At 43.4% G+C, this 22855-nt stretch overlaps 1 protein-coding gene across 1 annotated transcript in view; it reads right to left on the bottom strand.

Moving 5' to 3' along the window:
- Positions 1-22855, bottom strand: part of BIRC6 (baculoviral IAP repeat containing 6) — a gene marked incomplete at its 5' end in the record, with an annotated part of 326913 nt that overhangs the window by 106346 nt on the left and 197712 nt on the right. Inside the window, 4 exons of the mRNA XM_025197634.1 lie at positions 1686-1882; positions 10739-10912; positions 15563-15730; positions 16982-17113. Coding sequence (XP_025053419.1) covers positions 1686-1882; positions 10739-10912; positions 15563-15730; positions 16982-17113 — 671 coding nt within the window. The remainder of the gene's footprint in view (positions 1-1685; positions 1883-10738; positions 10913-15562; positions 15731-16981; positions 17114-22855) is intronic.

Below are 22855 nucleotides of genomic sequence, written 5' to 3'. Positions count from 1 at the left end.
CCTGCTGAGCCCAATAGCCTGTGTGTGAATGTCTCAGAGTATGAGAGTGTTGCTTATGAGAAAACAAGGTCCAGTCTTCCCCAATAAATAAAAAGAAAGCTGCTTCCAAGGTCAACAAAGAAAAATGTGCATTCTGTTGCCTTCTTCAGTAAAATGTTATTCAAGCTGATTAGTTTACATAAGAGACAGCACTGACAAGGTAAACAGATATGTTTTTACAGTTACTCAAGTTGCCAGCCAAACAGCACTGAAAAAATTGTTCCCAAGCCCATATAAGATCATTTAAGCTCCAAAACCAGGAAATGGTTCTGTATGCATCCATTGACTTGTAGGACAGCGCTGTTAATTTAAGCATGTTAGCACTGCATACAAATAACTTTTCCTTTAAAAATATACCCAAATCTGAGTTAACCCAATATTAAGATTGCACAATTAACCTATACAGCAAGGCTGGCCCATAGGCTGGATTGAGCCTGCAGCAGACTCCATTTCCAAGCAGCCCCTGCCCACGTCTCTGCAGCTGGCTTCCACGGAAACCCCAGCAGCAGCAGTACCGTCACAGCACAAGACCAGGGTTTCCATGGAGACCAGCCCCAGCAGTGCTGACAGGGGGCATGCCTGGGTGTTCCAGGGCTGGGATCTTGTGGCACTGACAGCATGGTCCAGAGCCGGAGCAGAACTAAGATCCGGTGCCCACATGCTTCAGGCAGAGGTGTGCAGGCAACGGATCGCGATTCTGCCCTGACTCTGGACCTCGCTGTCACCACTGCAAAGATCCCAGGCCCAGCCCTATCCAGCCACGTGCCTTCCCAGCGCTGCTGGGGCTGGTCTCCATGGAAACCCTGGCTGGCCCTGTGCTGTCATGGTACCACCACTGCTGGGGTTCCCATGGAAACTTGCTACAGAGAGACAGACAGGGGCTGCTGGGAAATCGAGTCAACTTCTGCCCAGATCTGCCATTTTGCCCACCCCTGCAATAAAGAGACTGCCTAAATTAAAAGTTTTAACCAGCAATATTAGCTTAAGCCACATTATATATTTTCTATTGAAGTTACATAGCTTCACATTAAATAGAAAGACAAAATATCACAGTACTGTATATTGACTTAGCATGAATGTTTACATTTTCTGACTTATTAAAAGGTTATCCAACTACAGTAGAACCCTTATGTCTTCAGTCTCTCCCTCACTTACTAGCATTTATCATCCTAATCATTGGCCTTTCCTCAGGAAAACTTCCTGACTTCAGAAGGAATAAATACTCCAAGAACTTTAATTAGGAAAAACAAAGAAAATTCCACAACAGTTGATCAATTAGATGCAAGTATACTTTATTTCATGGGGCAATTTTTCTCTCTGTTGATGTGAGAAAATAAGTGAAACAGCTATTGTGTGCAACTTCCATTTTTGGACAACCCTACTTCACAAGATTGTTTGCCTTTGTGTAATTTACCTTAATCCACTTTGGAAGTAGATTAAAGTAATCCAGAAACCCCCCCTCTCAGTTTCTAACAAGAACATCTATTTGGAAGTTATTATGGAATTGCTATCGTGCTTTAAATTCATACGATAGCTTATTCTGTAATACCTTTCCCATGTAAAATGTCTCTTAGAAAATAAGCCAGAGAGAACACAGTTGGGAACCCAGCCTATGCTTCTAGACATTATCTACAATGTTGACTTACTTGCTGAATTACATCTGGATAAAGCATCGGAAGCCTCTCTGCAATGAGGGCCAATCCTCCCATGCCTGCAAAAACTTGTAAAGGAGACTGAATAGGACACGTTTCAAGAAGTGATTCATCTAGCACTGCATCCATACACTCATCACCTGGAGTGACTGCTTCATCTTCAGGACAGGATCCCAGTAAATCAGCATGTTCTATTAAAAAAAGGGGGGGGGGGGGGGAGATGGGAGGAGGAGAGAGGAAAGGGAAATCATTTAAACATCAGAACATTTCATTTACCACACAAAATAAGTATATTTACTCATTCAGTTATCATACTGTGTCTTTGATAATTCTGAAGCCTGTAGTGAAGTGGTCCTCAAACTGATTAAGGAACCCCATGCATGACTTTTCCAGATCAAAAATGAATTTCATTCCATTTTTTTTTTTTGGCTACAGAAAATATTAGACCAATTCTTCTGTTGCAAAGAACTCAGAAAAACCACAACAGGGCAGAATGTTTTAGCCGCTATGGATTCCTATTTGAAACCTCTGGTTTTATCATCTTGTGAATTACGTGTAGGTGTTTGCACATCTAACAGTTTCAATAACATATGGCAACCGAAAGCTCCCTTAAAAGGATCTCACAGTGCTCTGGTTGAGGTTCACTGCTCTGTGGAATTAAACAAGTAACTAAAAGAATACCAACAGGAGGCCAAACACTTTTTTGGTACCACTAATACAATATAAAAGATCTATTTTTCATTTCAAGTTAAATTTGCTTACCAGCAAAAGTGACATTGTTCCATTAGTCATGGCCGCAGATTGAAAACTAACAGTTTATTTGACAATTTCCTCTTACCCCACAGCAAATAAAAATGAATCCACGGCAGGTTATCCTTTAATAAAACAGAGCTAAGCTATCACAGGTTAGCTTCCATTTACCACAGGATAAGAGCATATACACATGCACTTATTGCAGAATAGCTGACACCAGTAAATTCCTGTCTCTACCTCATGAACCTGTCCGTGTACCCAGGCTCTTGGTTAAAGTAGCATAAAAGTATTTGGGGAAATTTAATTAAAAATAGCTATTTCAGATATATTAGAAGCAGGTTTAACTAAAATGATAGAAGCCCCTTCTAAACCAAAACAAGTTTCCAGATAGGACTTTGCACCACTTTAAACATAATTTGCGTACCTTGGGTCAATCCAGTGCAAAATTCTTAGGCCCCAAACAGGCAATCAGCTTATGGCACCAATCCTAAAAACTGCACTTCCCGCCATGTCACATACTCATGGCATGATGTGCAATTTTGGGATCAGGGATTATATCCCCCTGCACCAGCAAGATAAACCTAGATTCTGATAATCAGCTGACTGTCAGTTGGTGCCAGGAACTGAAATGGGATCTGCAATTGACCCTAGCCAGGTCCCTGGCACTAGCCAACAATCAGTGGATTGTCAAGACCCCAGCTGGGGTTTTAACTCTGCCCCAGGCATAAGGGTATGAACTGAGGCTGAGTTAGATGAAGAATATCTTGAGTGCAAAAGTTGGTCCAGTAAAAGATATTACCCTAAGAAACCATTGCTTCTTGCATAATTTCTGGACTATCACAGCTACATCATCACTCTTACACTACCATTTTACTCTATTTTATTTATTCAAGGTATATGCCGCTTTTCCAAACAAAGTTCAGGGCAGCTTCTAGTAAAAGAACAACATATCTTATAAACTGGAGAATGAATAAGAGAACAAAACAACTCAAAAAGCAAGTAACATATCAAAGTAAAACAAAACCCCTCTATCCTAGCCATGCCTGCTAAACACCTGCCCAAATAGGAAGGTTTTACAGTATTTCTGGAAGATGTTCAGACTTTGGCTCTGGTGGACCTTGAGGGGAAGGGAGTTCCAGAGGTGAGGAATGTCTGCTTACAGACCAAGCTCCCACTTATTTTTACCATGTGGACTTGGCACATTGATGGTACTTGCAGGAGGTTGCTCTCAGATGACCTTAGGGATTGCAATAGAGCATAAGGGAGAAAGTGATCTCTAAACATAAATGGTATTTAATGTCTGGGTAACTGTTAATTTATCTAAACATGTCAATTTTGGCGCACACATACATTTTAGGTTCTATTTTCAAGTCTAGCCTTCCAAAGACTGTTCTGCACCTTGCATTCAATAAAATGGATACACTACAGTAAGACAGCTTTTGCCCCATTCACAGGAGAGGAAGGGGACAGAACCCAGAGTACCCTTCCCATTTTGCCATTTTGAGAAAATTAAGAAATTTTCTCAAAGGTTTACTTTAAAAAGACATTTCTGTCAAGCTGATGTTTTATCATTTTCTGAAAAAAAAAGTTTTATTGGAAAGTTCCCAACTATCTCCAATTATAATATTGTTTTATGACCATGAAATTTAGTTCCTCAGAAAAATGCACAAAGATGTAACCCTTATTTCTACTTCTAATGTTACTAAAATTAAAACACACAATAAAATGATATTTTAGTTATGCACAAAACGTCATTCAGCGGCTTAAATTTTAAATACACCTAATTTAAGTTCAAAGTTCGTGCTAACTCTTACCTAAATTGTTGTTTATACAAGTCAACTTCATCTTGCTTGCTTTCCCCCCAAAAAACATTCAAATAAAATAACACACAAAGCTGCTCTCAAAAGGAAACAGAAAAGTTCCCAGAATGAGAAGGGATTGAGTATAAAGTTGCAGGAGTAGCGAGAGCACCATGTAGCGGGAAAGAAAGTAGTACATGGGCTGTCAGCTACCCTCACACAGCATCTTGCTCCCAAACAGCTCCAGCACCTTTCCAAAAAGGGTCCCTGCAAGCAATATTGGGAAACTTCAATGTGGCTCCCTTGCTGGGTAGAGATTTGAACCAGAAGCCAGCCAACTACTTTGCTACTGAAGGCAGTTCTCTCCTCAGTCCTTTGGACAGGTATTATCTACCAGAATTGGCAGCAGACTCCCACTTCTACTTTCCACACAGAGATGGAGGAATTTCCTGTTTTTATGTCATTTTCTGACATGCCATAGCACTGTGGGGTCCAACCTTTCAGGCAGATGTACCAAAAATTAAGCTTACACCCACCCCAAGTGCCACTCTGATCCTCTTCCTTTCTGCTCCCTGCCTGATTTACTATATGCCACATACAGGGGCAGCCCATGATGCTTGTGGCATATGTACGAGCTGCAGGCTGGCCACTTCTACTATCATGTATGCTGTAAATATTTGTTTTGTAAAGGACTTTTTTCTTGCCATGCCATTTCCAATAGGATCATGTGCCACACTTTGGGAAACCAGTCACAAGAAAAAGTGAAAACATTATTGCGTAAAACCACTGTATGGACTCTGATCCACACCTGAAAAACATGACAGCGGTGAGAACGTACAATTAACAGTCTCTTGTACTGTCTTCCAGCTGGGAGACAGCACTGGACTGCTACTCATGGATCAACTCTGCAACTGGGAAAAGAAAGAGATACTTTCACCTAACTGCTCTGCTGACTCTCTACTCTTTCTAAATCCCAACAGCAGAAGTGTCGCAGGGACCATTATTAGCTGCCCTCAGACTCCCTTCTTATTCAGTTTTTGATAAAAGCCATATCAACAAGCCAGACTCTTTCACCTATGATAAATTCACAATGCTTCTTCCTTTCCCACAAAGAAGGATATGGTACACTAGCACAGAACTGCTATTCCAATTCCTTTAGTCTTTTTCTGCCCCAGAACTACCCTGAGGCTTCCACCACAACCCAATCAATCCCCTCCTTCAACACAGGACATAATCAATGCCATTTCACACATTTTTTTATAATATATAAATTTGCCATGATTCATTTTAATACAATGCACCATATCTAAAAATTTCAATTTGCAGGTGCATAGATTACACTTCATTCTTCCATACTATAAACCTATGGTACAACAGAAGAACGGTTTCAAGACCACCAGCATTAATTATAAAGGATGTAAAATGAAGTGGTCCTGATATCTCTTCATCCTTGATCACTTAGTGGTACTCATGTTGAGAATCTATGATTTAATGTGTGTGCGCTGGAAAATTCCCTCACAGCAGTGTTAATTTAAAGGCGTGATTATTTCTGATTCTAACATAGTTAGATTTTCAATTGTCATGCAACGCTTTTGCATTCAATTTCATTTTGAAAGGGAATGGGAAGAAATACATCACTGTAACATGACACTCACTTGAAAGTTAGGAGTCAGGAGAGCAAAAAGTGCCAGACTACAGCAATTGAATTCTCCCCATTCTCTTTTAAAATCTTAGATATATACACAAATCAAAGAAAGTAGCATTCTAACAAGAGAGACTGGCAAAGTGATCCACTCATAAGCTTAAATGCATTATAATCCATTTACAGAATCATAGAAAATGGGTGTTGGAAGGGACCTCAGGAGGTCATCTAGTCCAACCCCCTGCTCAAAGCAGGATCGCCCCCAACTAGATCATCCCAGCCAAGGCTTTATCTACTAAGGTCTTAAAAACCTCCAAGGATGGAGATTCCACCACCTCTCTGGGTAATCTGTTCCAGTGCTTTACTACCCTTCTCATGAGCCCTTCTTGTGAGAAAGTTTTTCCTAATATCTAACCTGAACTTCCCTAGCTGCAAAATTTAAGACTAATTCTCTTTGTTCTGTCACCTCTTTGGAATCACCCTTCCGGTAGCTGAAGGCTGTTATTAAATTCCTACCCCCACTCAGGCTTCTCTTCTCCAAACTAAGTAAGCCCGGTTCCCTTAGTCTCTCTTTAGAAGTCACATCCCCCAGTCCTCTAATCATTTTCATTGCCCTCTGCTGGACGCTCGCCAATTTGCCCACATCCTATCTGTTAGTGAGGGACCCAAACTGAACACAGTACTCCAGATGTGGCCTCACCAGTGTAGAACAGAGGGGAAGAATCACTTTCCTCAATCTGTTGGCAATGCTCCTACTAATGCAGCCCAGTATGCTCTTAGCTTTCTCTGCAACAAAGGCTCACTATTGGCTCATCTTCAGCTTATTGTCCACAGTAACCCCCAGGTCCTTTTCTGCAGAGCCTTTACCAGTCCATGGGACTGCTCCGTGCTAAGTGCAGAGCTTTGCACTTGTCCTTATTGAACCACATGGGATTTCTTTTCAGCCAATCCTCCAATTTCTCTAGGTCTCTGAATCCTAGCCCTACCCTCCAGCATATCTACTACTCCCCCCAGTTTGGCGTCATCTGCAAATTTGCAGAGGGTACACTCCATCCCATCTTCCAGGTCACTGATGATGAAGGTGCACTCCATCCCATCTTCCAGGTCAATGATTTAGTATAGCTCTGCAAATATAATCACTATTTCAGACATCTTATCTAATGCTATAAATTACTAGAATGGTTTCTGAAAACGGTCTTATCTGAGAAGGAAAGTGGGATAAGCAAACAGAATCTCTCCTTTCTAGTTCTCCATAAAGACAAGCCTATAGCATCTTAAATTTCACATACTTCTGGTTGACAAAAAACAATGCAGAACACATTTTAGAGAGAAAGGGTGAAGAGAGCTTTCAACAATTAGCAGAAGAGAAAGAAAAGACAAAGCAAAGCTCAAGCCTGCAAGCAAGAAACATTATCAAGGCAGGTGCCCCTAAACAAAAAGCTTAATGAAAAGATGCCCTTTTCATTAACAGATCATTAAGCAGTAATGGTTATCAGGAATACTGAAGTCACAAAGAAACTGAGGCAAACTTCATATTGTAAATAAAGATAGCAAATATTTTAAGTAAGGTAAATCAGAGATACCTCAATCTATGTTATGATAGAGTAGAGCAGTGATTCTCAAGCAGAGTTTCAGGGCACCACGGGATGCCACCAGATTTTTTGAAGGGCGTTGTGAGATGCGAGGAGATAAGCAAGTTGTTAAGAGATAAGCAGATAAACTAGCAACTAAGCAGACTCAGACTTGCACCTGCCTCGATGACCCTCCATCCCCACTGCCAAGACTCTCTGTAAAGAAGCAAGCACTGTAATCTATAAAAATTACTTTTTAAATTGGGTACCACACTCAACTCACAAAAGTTATTGGGGGCAGGGGTGGGTTTGGGGAGGGCGCCTTAAGTCCAGTGAGGGGTGCCTCAAGTCCAAAAAAACTGACAGCCACTGGATTAGAGAAACAAATTTCATTTCATTTCATTGTTGGATAATGTCACATACATGCCACAAGTGACACGGGCAGCCTTTGTGCATGGCATGTGGCAGGTTGCAAAGTGGCAAACCAGGCAAGGAGCAGAAGCAGAGCATCAGATCAGTCAGGGGAATGGGATTTGAATGGCACTTGGGGTGAGGGGGCCACAGCGCTTAATTTGTGGCATGCCTGGCAAATAGTTGGCCTCCATTGGTTTAGGCAGCATTTATAACTAGACTGCCTGCAGTGGCTTGAATTGCTGTGAACTCTGGAAAAGTCAAGTGGTACAACATGGAAGATTCTAATAAAAATCCTGAGGCAAGACTGATTTTCCCTCGTCCCTCCATCCAACAGAATTCACAGCAGATTACAAGACATGAATAAGCAAACTGAAGGCGGAAAGAATTCAACTGTGTAAAAATTAGCGGTGCACCAACAGAGATTTTTGGGGCCAAAACCGATAGCTGATTTTTAAGGAGGCATATCGGCCAATACTGATCCGATTTCCTATACCAGCCTGGCAGCTTGAAGAGCTGTGTGCAGCTAGTAAGTCTGGTGTGGTGGAAGGGGAAGGGAAGGAGCATGGTGGGGGGAGCAGATCAAAGACCCTGTAGTGAGGGAGGAGTGGAGCTGGGGCAGGGGCCGAGGCAAGCACTGCCCAGCTGGGGCCTGATGGGCATGGGAGGGAGCCGTGTCTTGTCCGGGGAGCTCCCGCTGCTGCACGCCACTCGTGTGGGAGCCGCTGTTCTGGCAGCTTGACTGGCGCTGCCCACTCGCCTGGTGGCTCCCACTGTTGCTCCTGCCACTTGTCTTGGAGGGCATGGGAGGCGGGCAGGGCATGTGCCCCTGAATCTGCGTGGGGCCGGGGCTGCACCAAGCTCTTCCCAGGTAGGCAGGGCTGGGCTCTGGGTGGCAGTGCTGGGACGGCGGGGGGGGAGGGGCGGCTATGGCCAATCTTGGGGTGGCTGCAACCTGCTCCCCGCCCCTCCCCCAACCCCAGAGCTGCCACTGCTGCCTGCCCTGAGCCCAGCCCTGCCAGGAAGAACTTGGGACAGCCCTGGCCCCGTGCTGATCCGGGGTACATGCCCGCCGCCTCACCATGCCCTCCCAGGTGAGTAGCGGGAGCAGTGGTGGGAGCCGCTGGGTGAGCAGGCAAGCACCAGACAAGCCTCCAGACCAGCAGCTCTCCCACGAGTGGCACACAGTGGCAGGAGCCCCCCGGATGAGACACGGCTCCATCCTGCACCTGCCTTGCCCGGGCAGCACTTGCCACAGCCCCAGCTCCACTCCTTCCTCACCACAGGAGCCTTGATCTTCCCCATCCCCCCACGCTCCTTCCCTTCCCCCGCCCCCCTCCCCTTCCACCACACCAGACTTACAAGCTGCATGCAGCTCTTCAACCGGCTGGCTGTGCTCCTCGCCACCTATGTGCTGCGCTGCAGCTGCACGCATGCATGGGCCATTTATTAGCCAAATTATCGGCCATATCAGGCCGATTTCTGAAACAGAATTTTCTTTATATTGATGCCGATCTGATATCAGACCGATGTATTGGTGCACCTCTAGTAAAAATTCAAAATGGGCTTACAGGGTTACCAAGGCACATTTCATAACAACTGTGGTTTTGCTGGCAGTTCATATTAGATGTTTCATATTATCCAAGCCAGGTTTACTATTGGATTTTACATGACCAAGAAGAGTGGTGGTTCTGAGACATCGGAATGTGCCCATGAGATTCTACTCTATTTTCTCAGCTGCTCACTACATTTGTAATTACAGATTTAACTTTCAAAAGTAGTAGCCTTGGATTTCAAGGTCTACCGATATGATGGAAAGACGAAGAGGTCATTTACATTAGTAGACTCTTCCTTCATCTGTGCCTCATATCAGGAGCTGAGCCTCATTAATTAATCTGTTCATAAGACTTACAAGTTTTCTTTAAAATACTAGGAAGATAGTTATCATAAGGCTAAGTAATAATAAAAGAAAAATCACTTATACAAAAGCTCTAAACCCCATGATAATGTAGTAGTGAAGTATTACAAAATGCTGTATACCCAGCATTATAAAATCCCAAACACGAAATCAGGAACAATTTATGCCAAACCAAGCAGCCAGTTATTAAACAGTTCCCTTCCATCCTATGTTGTCATGCTGTTTCCTAAAACCTCTGCTAAACGAATATCTTTTGTGGCAAGCCCACACCACCTTCTAAAAATGTCCAAATGATTTGCTCCTTCTTCTCAGCTTCTAGACAGAGTTTCAAGCAGGAGAGCTTCACTGCACTTTGGGATCCATACCCTGCAGCTCTTTTCCTAAAGGAGGAAAATCTAAAACAAACACCTACGATTTTTTTTAAAGGAACTATGAGCAAACAGGTAATAGCCACATAAGGCAGCATCTGGAGATAGACAGTCCCTGCATCCCTCAAACACAGAAAGTTAAACAGAAGTGCAGAAAGGAGGTCTGAGCAGTTCTTCTAGCTCCTTGAACAAAATGGGTTAAGAACAAGTCACAGGAGGGGCACATTAAGTGCTTGAACTGGCAAACAATTTCAGAGGATTCTACAGCAGGTATGGCTTCTAGCCCACAGCTGCCATCACCAGTTCTGCAGGCCCAGGTGCCATTCAAAGAGACAACTTTATCACTGAGCACTGGTAATATCTGCATGTGGTTAGCATGCACACTACTTATGATAATTTAGTAGCATAGTTTCTTTAATTTCTTTTTTGTTTTATACTGTAGTATACTTTGAAGTGAAGACGGCACACATTGTAAATCACAACACTGTTACACTGGATGATTCAGGAAAGCCAGCAAGGGAAAAATGGGAAACAGCCCAGAGTAGGGTATTTCTTTTCCAAATTGAACAAATTAAGAACACTTACCTTTTTCTGTGTGAAGGCGTTTGAAGGAATCTGTTTTTGACAGGCTGGGGTCTGAGATCACTTTGGAGCCCAGTTTAACTGTCAGGTCTATTGATCGGTAGCCCTGAGGGAGCTTACGGTCATACAGCAGAGTCAGAAGCTGGGCAAGTGTCATCTCAGCTGGCAGTGGTTGGCCTAAAGAACAACATAACTGGGTCAGACATGACATTTTATGAAAATTAATTATGATTAGATTACTTTAATATGCATTACAATGTGTGTTTGTTCCACAGCTAAGTAGTATGAATAGTAGGCAGCCCTTCCTGACCACTTCATTCAACTATGACAGTTCAGGCCTTATGGCTACATTTGCCTTCTTGCAATAGGGATTCCATCAATCTGGAACAGGTGCTGCATATGAAAACTGTGAAAGTTTGGACAGTGTCTCTTGCACAAAAATGCAAGACAATGACTGGGGCAAGACTTGGTTGTGGTAACAAGACTGCCACAAGAAAATCAAATTCTGCTAATGGCTTGCTAATGGTGTCGAGACAGTGGAGTGCTTGCGATACCCAATACCAGACCCATGCCATAAAATAATAAAAGTGATGGTTAAAATTGTTGGCAGAGACCTGACATGCTCATCACATGCATATTGAAGAAAGCCAAAGAAAAAGCTGAGCCAGTGTAACTAGAGAAGGCAAGGAAACTACATATGCATTTCAATCAAACTAGCAACTAAATAAGGCAAAAAACTAAATATGCATCTCAAGAGAAACCTATAAAAGGTACAGGAAAGATGTCCTATGCGTGTCATCCTCACATTTCTCAAAACAGACATCCAATGCCTAAGGTGTTACAAATGCCTCAATCATTCAATGTATGTTTGGAGTTTTGTAAATAGACCATCACCAGTACAAGTTATTGCAAATTTACCCCACTGCTAAACAAATACCCAAAGACAGGTCCAGGAACATGCCTCTAAGTGTCCTGTTTGACTACTCAAAAACCCATCACCTGTAACTGACCTATAATTGCAGCAGCTACAGAGAAACACGAGTCTTCACACACAGACAAACCCAAAACAGGAGCCAGGCATTTTAACAGTTGTAGTATGATGATCACCCTTTTCCTCCCTGTTTGTGCAGACTTTAATCAACCAAGCATCAAGGAAAGATGCTTTAAAGCTATACAATTAAACAGTGTAAGAACTAAACAGATTTGCCAGCAAGGTGTGTGCAGTCGAGGGAAGACCAAGAAGCCATCCTGCCACCAAGCAGGTAAGCAAAGGATCCACACTGTGAAGCTATACAAAAACCACTTCCTGCCTGCACTGGGTAAAGATCTCTTTGCACCTAAGATAGTACAAGAACTAATAGCTCATTTTATATTGGGAAAGAGGTATTTTTCTGTCATTTCGTTTTGTAGCTTGTCGGTAGTTATTAAAGCAAGCCTTTCTGCTATTCATCAACCAAGCGTTGTGTCAATTCTAGGTTTAAAAACCCACATTAAGTGCAACACAGGCTATTAGACAATGCCACTTTGCAAAAGCAGCTCCTAGAAATATTGATGCCCAAAGCCTCTCCTATTATGGAAGCACCATTTGAGGTTCCCTAGTTAGACCTATAAAGCAATTATTCTTTACACAAAGTAAATACTTGCAGTGCACAGTCCCCAAGATTACAACTAGAGGTGCACCAACATCAGTCACATATCAGATCAGCACTGATAACAGGACAATTAGCATTATCAGCAATTGGCTTTTTTTGCCGATAATGTCACTGATAAATGCTGTGTGCATTTATGCAGCTGCAGCATGCATGCAGCTGGGCAATGTGGAGAGCAGTGCCCAGCAGATAAGTTGGGGGATGGGGGGAGGGGAGAGATTGAGATCCCTATGGTGAGGGAGGGGAGGGAGGGAGCGGGGCAGGGGCAGGCACTGCCCAGCCAAGTTACTGAATGTGACGCTGGAAACAGGACGGAGTCTTGGGCACATCATCCAGGGGGCACAGCTCCCTGCCACTGCATGCACCCCCAGAGGAGGCATGGGGGGCATGTACCCCCCTGGATTTGTACATGGGGCAAGGGCAGGCTTCCCACTGCAAGCTCAGGGCCAGGGGCTGCGTCAGCCTCTTCTCAGCAGGAGGGCTGGGCCAGGACTGCGCTCGGGGCATGCAACAGAGATGCTGGGAGGGGTGGCTACAGGGTGGGCTATAGTTACCGCAAAATTCCCTGTAGCCACTGCTTCCAGGGACAGAAAGCACACGTGCATGAGCAAGTCAGAAAGCATGCATGGGCATGAGACAGAAAGCGAGTACATGAGACAGAAAAAAGATTTAAATTCATGTCTCCCATGTCTTAGGCTAGCTATGTGACTTTAATTAATAGAGGATAAATCACTTTAGAAATATCTGGTTCAATGCTCTCCCTCTATAGCCACCTGTTTTCCCATTGTTTGTCCATTTGGTTAGATGGACCATTGGTCTGAAAGTATGACTCTTAGGTTTTTCTGTTTTTTCCTTTGTTTTCTTATTGAAGGTTAGCAACCTCAGACTTATCAATCGATTTCCAGATGAGAGTTTTCCCCTGGCTTCCTGATTCTTATCAACCTTTACTGAATCTAAAATTCTTCATTAAAGTGACTCTTCTTCATTAAATTTATGGCTCAATGAATCAGATTTGCACCTAAGAACTGAAGAACCAACATTTTATACTTTTCAAAAAATAAAACACAGTGGACCCCAAACTTGTTTTATATATATTTTTAGATAGGAACCTATTAATTCAAGGCCAATCATTCAAGGCCATTATGGGACAGGGATGCCTAAGTGAGGGTGGTTCCTTATCCTCCATCAATGCTGACCTCGTGAAGGAACAGCTTGAGAGGCTGGACACCATCAAGTCAGCCAGCCCTGACAGTTTATGCCCCAGAGTACTCAAGGAGCTGGCCTGCATCATAGCTCAGTCCCTGGCATGGATCTTCAAGAGTTCCTGGCGCTCTGGTGAAGTGCCTGATGATTGGAAGAAGGCCAATGTGATGCCTATCTTCAAGAAAGGGAGGAAAGTGGATCCAGCAAACTACAGGCCCTCCATCCCGGGGAAGGTCTTAAAAAAGATTATCAAAGAGGCCATTCTTAACCGACTGGCCGATGGCAACACCCTGAGGGATAGCCAGCATGGGTTTGTTGCGGGTAGGTCGTGCTTGACCAATCTCATTTCCTTTTATGACTAGGTGACCTATCACCTGGACAAGGGGGAAGAGATTGATGTCATATATCTTGACTTTAAAAAAGCCTTCGATCTGGTATCCCATGATCACCTTTTGGCAAAACAGGCCAAATGTGCCCTTGGGTCCACCATGATCCGCTGGCTGAGGAACTGGCTCCATGGCTGGACCCAGAGGGTGGTGGTTGATGGAAGTCAATAGTCATGGTGCCCTGTGACCAGTGGGGTCCCTCAAGGCTCTGTCCTTGGATCTATTTTGTTCAACCTTTTCATTAATGATGTGGACATTGGAGTCATAAGTGGACTGGCCAAGTTTGCTGATGATACCAAACTTTGGGGTAAAGCATCCACACCTGAGGACAGGGGGGTAATCCAGAATGACCGTGACAGGCTCAGGAAATGGGCAGACGAGAACCTGATGGTGTTTAACACCAAAAAATGCAAGGTGCTTCAGCTTGGGAGGAAAAACCTGCAGCATGTCTACAGGTTCGGCAGTGCTACGCTGACTAGCGCTAAGGACAAGAGGGACTTGGGGGTCAGGATTGACCACAAGATGAACATGAGCCTGCAATGTGATGCTGCAGCTAGTAAAGCAAGCAAAACGCTGGCTTGCATCCATAGATGCTTCTCAAGCAAATTCCAGGATGTAATTCTCTTGTTGTACTCGGCCTTGGTGAGGCCGCAGCTGGCGTGCTGCGTCCAGTTTTGGGCCCCACAATTCAAAAAGGATGTGGAGAAGCTTGAGAGAGTCCAGAGGAGAGCCATGCACGTGATCAGAGGTCAGGAAAACAGACCTTACGACGAGAGGCTGAGATCTATGGGACTCTTCAGTCTGGAAAAGCGCAGGCTAACCGGGGGAGGGAGGACCCGGTGGCCACCTATAAGTTTATCAGGGGTGCTCACCAGGATCTGGGGGAACAGTTGTTCACCAGAGTGCCCCAAGGGATGACAAGGTCAAACGGTTATAAACTCCTGCAAGACCGTTTCAGGTTGGACGCAAGGAAGGACTTCTTTACTGTCCGAGCCCCCAAGGTCTGGAATGGTCTGCCGCTGGAGGTGGTTCAAGCACCTACTTTGAATGCATTTAAGAGAAACCTGGATGTTTTTCTTGCTGGGATCTTATGACCCCTGCTGATTTCCTGCCCCTGGGGCAGGGGGCTGGACTCGATGATCTTCCGAGGTCCCTTCCAGCCCTAATGTCTATGAAATTTACAACAGGAATAAAGTTGACTATCCACTTGGACAATACATTGGACATTGCTGACCTTTGGTATTATATTTGCAGGTCAAAAAACCTGAGGGGCAACTCTAATTGCAGGAGTAGAGGTTTTTTCTTAATTACAGTTCAACAATGTCCTACAAATGGAACCATCAAGGATAATCAGCACATCCATACTTTAGTTTAACCACCAGCTTTATAAATAAAAGGGTTGTTCTGTCATTCCATTCTCATTTGAGAAAGTGGGTTACTGATAAAATAACCTGCAGCAACAGAGGTGATGGATGGATCCAGATAACCATTAACCTTCTAACCACTTTTTAATGACACATGAGGACTATGTACTTCAAAATTTAAACAAAAATGAATGAATTCAACAGTTTAAAAACAGTTCAAGTTACCTGGTAGAAGTTTATGGTATAGGTGAAAGACTGGAACACTAATGGTTTTGCTGGAAGACTCTCCTCCTGAAGAAGAACAACCTACTTTATCAGCCATCACTCGGCCTCGTCTTGATGGTGGGCGAGGGGGAGTAGATGAAACTGCTCTTTTTGACTGAGATTTTAAACCTTGTACAGAAATTAAACATTCTGATATCAGAATATTCATAGCAAGAACTGTAACTTTTCAGCAGAGATGCATTAAAAGATATATGAATTTCCTTTAGGCATTTTTAAAACCTATTTTGAGTTCTACTCAATATTTTACAGAAGTTCCTATGCACTTTTGGAATTATAACATAGCTATATGTTCTCCTACACAAAAAACCTGAAAATAGAAGCACAATTAAAATAGGGATCAAACTGCACTATACAGTATCCACAAACAGCAGTTCCCATCACTCCATTCCTACCCATTAAACTTGGGTAAAGAGAGTGGTCTGATATGCCAATAAAAGGTAATGAGAAATACATTCCTATAGCAAGGGCCCTTCTTTTTTAGAGTATAACCTTCAATAACTATCCTCTCTTGTGCTTGGGGCTTCATTAATCACAGTGATGTTACTATCACATTAGAAGAGCTGCAGGGGGACAGTCACAAGCGAGGGAAGTGGGGAAGGGGACAGGTGGCAGGGGGCAAACAGCCGCCCACCACCTTCCCTCCTCTCTGCTTACCCCACCGTCTTCACCCCCTACTTCTTGCTCCCCGCAGTCTCCTCCACCCCCTGCCCAGGCCCTCCCACTGCCTGCACTGGGGGATGGATGAACTTAAGACACACCCTCCAATAATGAGATTCTATACATGGAAAACTATAAAAAATTTCTTCTGAACAACTAATTCTGTGACCCTAAAAATGTCACTATCCAAGAGTCCAGTGAAAGACAACTGTAAAAGCAGATCTGTGCATAAGAAGGAGGTGGTGAGGCAGACTTGAGAGAGAAGATTGGATGTGTTTACTTTTGGAGAGAAGGCTGCATGGAGTCTCATACAGAATAAGGTTGTGGGGAACCTACAAAGAGCCTACTTACAGGCACTTACGGTAGATGAAATGATATAGAAGAAACTCTCCTCCTCTTTTTTTTTTTTTTTTTTTTACCTTGTGGAAACTAGAGTGTGTACCTGCTTACAGGCATATCTTGTCTGAATACCTTTATAATTAGGAGTCTAACATTTGCCAAGGGGCAACTGTTTTAGGGCAATGGTTGTATGAGAGATCAGTTCTATGGAAGTGCCTATTTTGCTTAGCTAAAGACTAACATTTTCAAAATTATCCTTGGTAGTAAAAGTGATGTGTGCTTATATTAATTGATATAATTGGTCACATTTTACATTTAAAAGAGAAAAACTTATAAGAGATGGAAAGTTAAAGAGAGACATACCAGAGGCAACAACAACACTGTAATTGTCTTGAAAACCATTCTCTGCTTTAACTTTTTCTTTCTCTTCATAGTTCTTTTTTTCCTTGTCTTCTTTCTGTTCATTAATCAGTTTAGCAGTGATACTTGGTGTATCTGCAGGAAAAGAAAGAAAAGCATTTTAAAACGTCATGTCAATTTCTTATTTGTTCATTTGATATTCATTTGGATTCTCTCAATTACCTTACTGGCTTGGAGCCTTGCATTCCATTTTAACTAGCAATGCTTGGTACATAGGTCAAAACTAATGCATTAAGAGTACTGACAAAAAGTCTTGCAGCTATTTTTTCCTTGGACCATTTAAAGACAGACATTGTTCCGAAATCCCAGGAAGCAGTGCAAGCATTTGCTTGTCTGGGGGCAGTATAGTTACAGCTTTAAAATATCACTGATGCCAACAAGAGAATTGAGAGGATTAAGGAAAGAAAATTACAATGTTTAATTGGAGGCACATGTAGATTTTTATAATTAAGTCAATACACAAGCTTGGGCACTTAGTGTTGCACCCCTAAATATGTTGCCTGATTTTCTGACTTCTAAGCATCATGTTTCCATCGAAGTCAAAAGAAGCTTTGGTTACCTTGTACTTTTCAAAAGTGGACCATCTATTTTAGTAAATAGTAGGTAGCCTTGGGTTAGTTATAACGGACTTGGGTTAGTTATAATGTATCATGTTGGCAAATAAATAATTACTGAAAATGGATTTACTGCAGTGGATCATTTCATGCTGATAAGAGATGTCATAGTTCAAAAAATGGTCAAATAGGCCACTGGCAGACATTAATTTAGAAGTGTGATGGGCTCTGATCTGTGATCCTCCCAACTATTAAGCCTCCTTCCTGCCATGCCACATGTGCATGACAGGACATGCAATTTTGGGATTGTGGATAAGGATCATGGATAAGGATCATGATCTCTGGTTCTCCATCTTCAGCAAGTTGAAAGCAGGTGCCCACAATCAGCCGACTGTTAGGTGGCACCAGGGATCAAACTAGGATCTGGAACTGGCTCCAGCGTGGTCCCTGCCACATGGACAACCAGACAATTGCCAAAACGCCACACACTACAGTCCTAGTTGGCTCTGCAGAGCATGGGGCATCAGAGCGGGGATTACGGGGGAAGGGGGTAAAAAAGAGCCAAAGGACTTGCCCCACTGGGGATGTTAAATCCTGCAGGAGATGCATGAAATCGAGTATCTGGCTAACCATTCCCCAATGTCAGTGTCCCTTGCCTACTGGGATGAATAAAAACCATGTGCAGTCTACCTACACATGGGGCACGCCAGTATCAGGGAGAAGCTCCCTGATCCTGGGGCCCTATCACTCTGGGACCTTTAAAAAACTCAGGATTAGGTAAAGCCTCCTTGATCCTGAGAAAAGCTCCTTAATATGAAGTTCCCCAGTGCCAAGGATGTCTAAAAACCATATATACAGCTGGGCTGCACACACAGTCTTAGGATCCTGGCACATCAATACCCTGGAATGAGGGAACCTCTCTCTGATCCCAAGGATCCCATGTACCAGATATTTCAGAAAACAATGTGTGCAACCTACTTGTACATGCATTTTTTTAAAGGTCTGGGGTACAGTGAGCTTGAGACCAGGGAGGTGTTCTCTGCAGAAAACTCCCTAAAATACCCCTTATGGGTACATTTACAATGAATGAGTGCTTAAAAAGTAACTGATGAGAGCTAGCATCTCACATAAAATCCGCAATATAGTTGTCAAATATATCCGAAACGGCTACAAGATAAGTAAACAGTACCACATTTAGAGCTTTGTATGTTTTAAAATTACATACACCTTAAATCAATCTTACACGAGCCTATGAAATTAAAAAAAAACTTGGGAGAATAGTAGGATACTTAATAAAGTAATTTGTATGATCTAATCTTAAAAATACTTCAGCTCTTTCTGGACATTCCATTATATTTCTGCTCATATGAGGATATACTGATTCAATTTACCAGCTTTCAAACTCATAAAAAACACAAAAAATAATTTCATTTACCAGTATGTTCATTCTAGCACAATAGTTCAGGTGTTAAACACCCAATCAAAGTATAATTTCACAAAAAAACAGGAAGCAAGACATCTAATCCTATTATTCAGTGACACAAAGACAATACATATCAATAGCACAACTGAAAATTAAAACAAACTTTTATTCTTACAGTGGGTCCCAAAACAATACATCAAGTAAAACAAAACAAAAAAACTGAGAGCAAGCATTTGCCTGAGCTGCTAGCCTAACAATATTTTTTCAGTTATCATATTCAGCTGCACTGCTAGCCTTTAAAAAAAAAAAAAAAAATCATTCTGGCTCAATCAATAATCATTCAATATTTCTGGCTACTGGTAACTTTTCATTTTTAAATGTCAACAAATATTATAATTAAAAATAAATTTCTAAGATATATATTAACTCACTGACAGAAGCACATTGACATTTAACACTGTTCCCTCTTTATAGTAAAGATTTTCCAAGGGAATAACAAACCATTCAGATATTTAGAAAAATTAATGTAAGGCTTCTGGTTTGATTGCTCTGCTTTATCAGAAAAGTACTCGAACCACTAAAACTTAATTCAGAAACTTTTCAAGGCTGTGAAGTGAAGCTATTGGCAAGTGGGGAAAATATTACCAGACAGGATCTTGTGAAAGTAGAGCTGGAAGGAAACACACAAGGTCATTTAGTCCAACCTGTGCTCAAGGCAGGATTGTCCCTGACTAAAACATCCCAGACAAGTGTCAGTCTAACATGCTGTTGAAAATTTTCTGAGAAGGAGAGTCCATAGCCCCTATGTCAGGGGTAGGCATCCCCTGGCATGCACGCTAGGTGTGGCATGTGAAGGTGTTTTGCTTGGCACGCACGACTTGGGGCAGATGGCGAGGAAGCCACAAGGGGCCCAATTCTTGTTCTGGCAGCGCAGTCCCAGCCTCGTCCCTGCCGTGCACCTCAAGGTAAATGCACACCTGCCACTAGCAAGAAGCCAGGCTTGGGCTCCACAGACCTCAGTGCAACAGCTTGCAACCTCCCCCTGCTTGCTGTGAGCAGCCTGGGCTCTGTGGTGGTTGGGAGGGGCCTGCCCAGAGCCTGAGTTGGCTGTGGCAGGCAGCCAGGACACTACAAGTGGCTGTACTGGGGTCTGTGGAGCCCCAACCTGGCTCACTGCTGGCAGCAGGGGCACATGCACCTCAGATCAGATAGCAGGGAAGGGGCTGAGGCTGTGTTGCCACAATAAGGACTGGGCACCTTGCAGTTCCCCTGCCGTCCGCCTCTGGCATGCCAACGTCTTACAAATCAAGGTTGTGGATGTTTTTGGTACTCTGCCCAACAATGTTGCTGAGCCCTGCTTTAGGTAGTCTTTTCCAAGGCTTGACTACACTCTTAATTTCCAACCTAAACTTCCTCTGCCACAGCTTAAGGCTATAGCTCCTAGCTCTGTCCCTTTATTGTCATCAGCAATTTCTCAACACAGCTCACTGATGGGTCCTGAGGTGATTTAAGAGTCTAATCCTTGAGCCACAAATCCATCTGCAGAAGTTGTACATCTTTCTGCAGGGGCAGGTAGGCCATAGGACAAGATTTCTCTCCTTTTTCTTCCTCTGCTCTCTCCCCTCTGCTTTGAGGTTGAGAAGCTTTACCTCAAAGCAGGCAGCAGCTTGGTTGAGGTTGCAGCGCTACTGGAGTCAGTCAACAACCAGCTCCTCCCAAGTCTTGACGTTGGCATCCATTTTCTTGAAGTATGCTTTCAATGCGTCCTTGTAGCTTTTCCTCTGGCCACCACAAGATCACCACCAGCTTTTCCTCTGGCCACCTCAGAGAGTTACTAAGCTGGGAGTACAGAACTTGTTTTGGGAGTTGAGAGTCAGGCATCCACACACACAATATCTGGCCTGGTGAAGTTGGTGCTTGAGGATCACTGACTCAGTACTGGTAACACTGGCTTCAGCAAGGATGCAGGTGGTGGTCTGTGTGGTGATCTTCTCATTCGATGTGGAGGATTTTCTAGAGGCATTGCTGATGACATCTCTCCAGGCTCTTGAGTTGACGATGGTAGGTCATCCACGCTTCACATCTATAAAGGAAAGTGGAAATGATGATTGCATTGTAGATCTGGATTTTGGTGTCGTTCTGAAGATCACGAAGGATAAACACATGTCAAAGCAATTTCCCAAAGGAGGCACTTGCACAATGGATCCTGTGTTGGATCTTCTCAATGTTCACTCTCTAGGAGAGACAGGTACCAAGGTAGAGGAAGTGCTCAACTACCTCCAGGGTCTTTCCCTTTATGGTAATTTGGGGAAGGGAATCGCATTTATGGCCTGGGACAGGCTGATAGAACACTTTTTAGTCTTTTTGATGTTGAGAGAGCAGCCCAAAGTCTGGTAGGCTTCTCCAAAAAGATCAAGTATGGTTTAAAGGTTTTCCTCAGTGTGTGCAAGGCTGGTGCAACCGTCGGCATATTGAAGGTCAAGGATAGCTGTTTTGAGTACTTTGGTCTTAGACTGAAAATGTCCTAGATTGAAGAGCTCTCCATCCACCATTCAGTATTCTATGTCAATTCTGAAAGGAAAGTGGTCCTTAATGCAATCAAGATGACTGTGAAAAAAAAAATAGAGAACAAAGTTGGGGCAATAACAAATATTTGCTTGACCCGAGTTCAGATGACAAACAGATCCATCTCCAATCCACTACTTAAAACGGTTGCAGTCATCTGGAAGTGGAGCAGCCTCAGGCCCTTGATGTACTTTTACAGACATCCAAATCTGGCCAGTACTTTCCACAAGGCTTCGTGACTAAGGAATCAAAGGCTTCGGTGAAGTCAATGAAGGTCATATACAGGTCACGGTGTTGTTCCTGACACTTTTCTTGGACCTGGCAGGCAACAAAGGTCATGTCAATTGCCTTATGGGATAGTCTGAAACCACACTGGAAGGACTTCATCAGCAAGCGGTAGAAGACTGTTCAGGATGCAGGCAAGGATTTTCCCTGCTGTAGAAAGGAGAGCAATACCACAACTGTTCCCACCTGCAGACATCTCCTTTCTTGAAGTATAGTCATGATGTTGGCATTCCTTAAGTCCCCAGGGATCCCCTACTTGCACCAAATGTGGAGAATAAATTTGTGGAGTCTCAGTACCAGTTCCTCACCACCAGTCTTACAGACTTCATCAGGTATACCATATGGTTCAGTAGCCTTGTTCTTGGTTTCCTTGATGGTATGCCAGACCTCTAAGATAGGGGGTTGGGCAAGGGATTCCCTTTCAAAGTACTGGGGAATGGCTTTGACAATGGTATTTGCCACAGTTGACGTACAGTTCAGGAGTGCCCCAAAGTGCTCTTTCCATCAAGCTTGGAGAGATTCATAGTTTTTCAGGAGCATCAAGCCATCCTGCAATCATAGAAAAGTAAGATCAGGAGAAACTGGGCCATAGATGGCCTTCATTGTCAAGAACAAGCTATGCATATCCTGTTTCTCAGCACAGAGCTGGATCTCTTTGGATTTATCTTGGCACCACTGATTTTTGATTTCCCAGATCTTCCTTTGAGCTTCAGCTTTGAGGAGCTGATCTGTCTCCTCCACTTGCTGAAATGAGGTGTCATCTTGCCAAGCAAAATAAGCCCTTCTCTTCTGGATTCAGTACTGGCCATATGAATGGCAGCTTTAAACTCCTTCTAGAGTTCCTCAGTGTTGCCTTCATTTGTGGACAGGGTAGAGAGCTTTCCATGGAGACACTGTTGGAGATTCTTATAGGCCTTTGGGTCTAGAAGAGATTTGGTATTGAGAGTCCTTCACATCTTTTGGCTGTTTTCAGTGTTTTGGAGCAAGCCA

The sequence above is a fragment of the Alligator sinensis genome, unplaced genomic scaffold (genome assembly GCF_000455745.1).
Source record: "Alligator sinensis unplaced genomic scaffold, ASM45574v1 scaffold489_1, whole genome shotgun sequence".
NCBI classification, from domain to species: domain Eukaryota; kingdom Metazoa; phylum Chordata; order Crocodylia; family Alligatoridae; genus Alligator; species Alligator sinensis.
The sequence above is the reverse complement of the archived record's forward strand: the minus strand, read 5'-3'. Positions and strand labels throughout refer to the sequence as shown.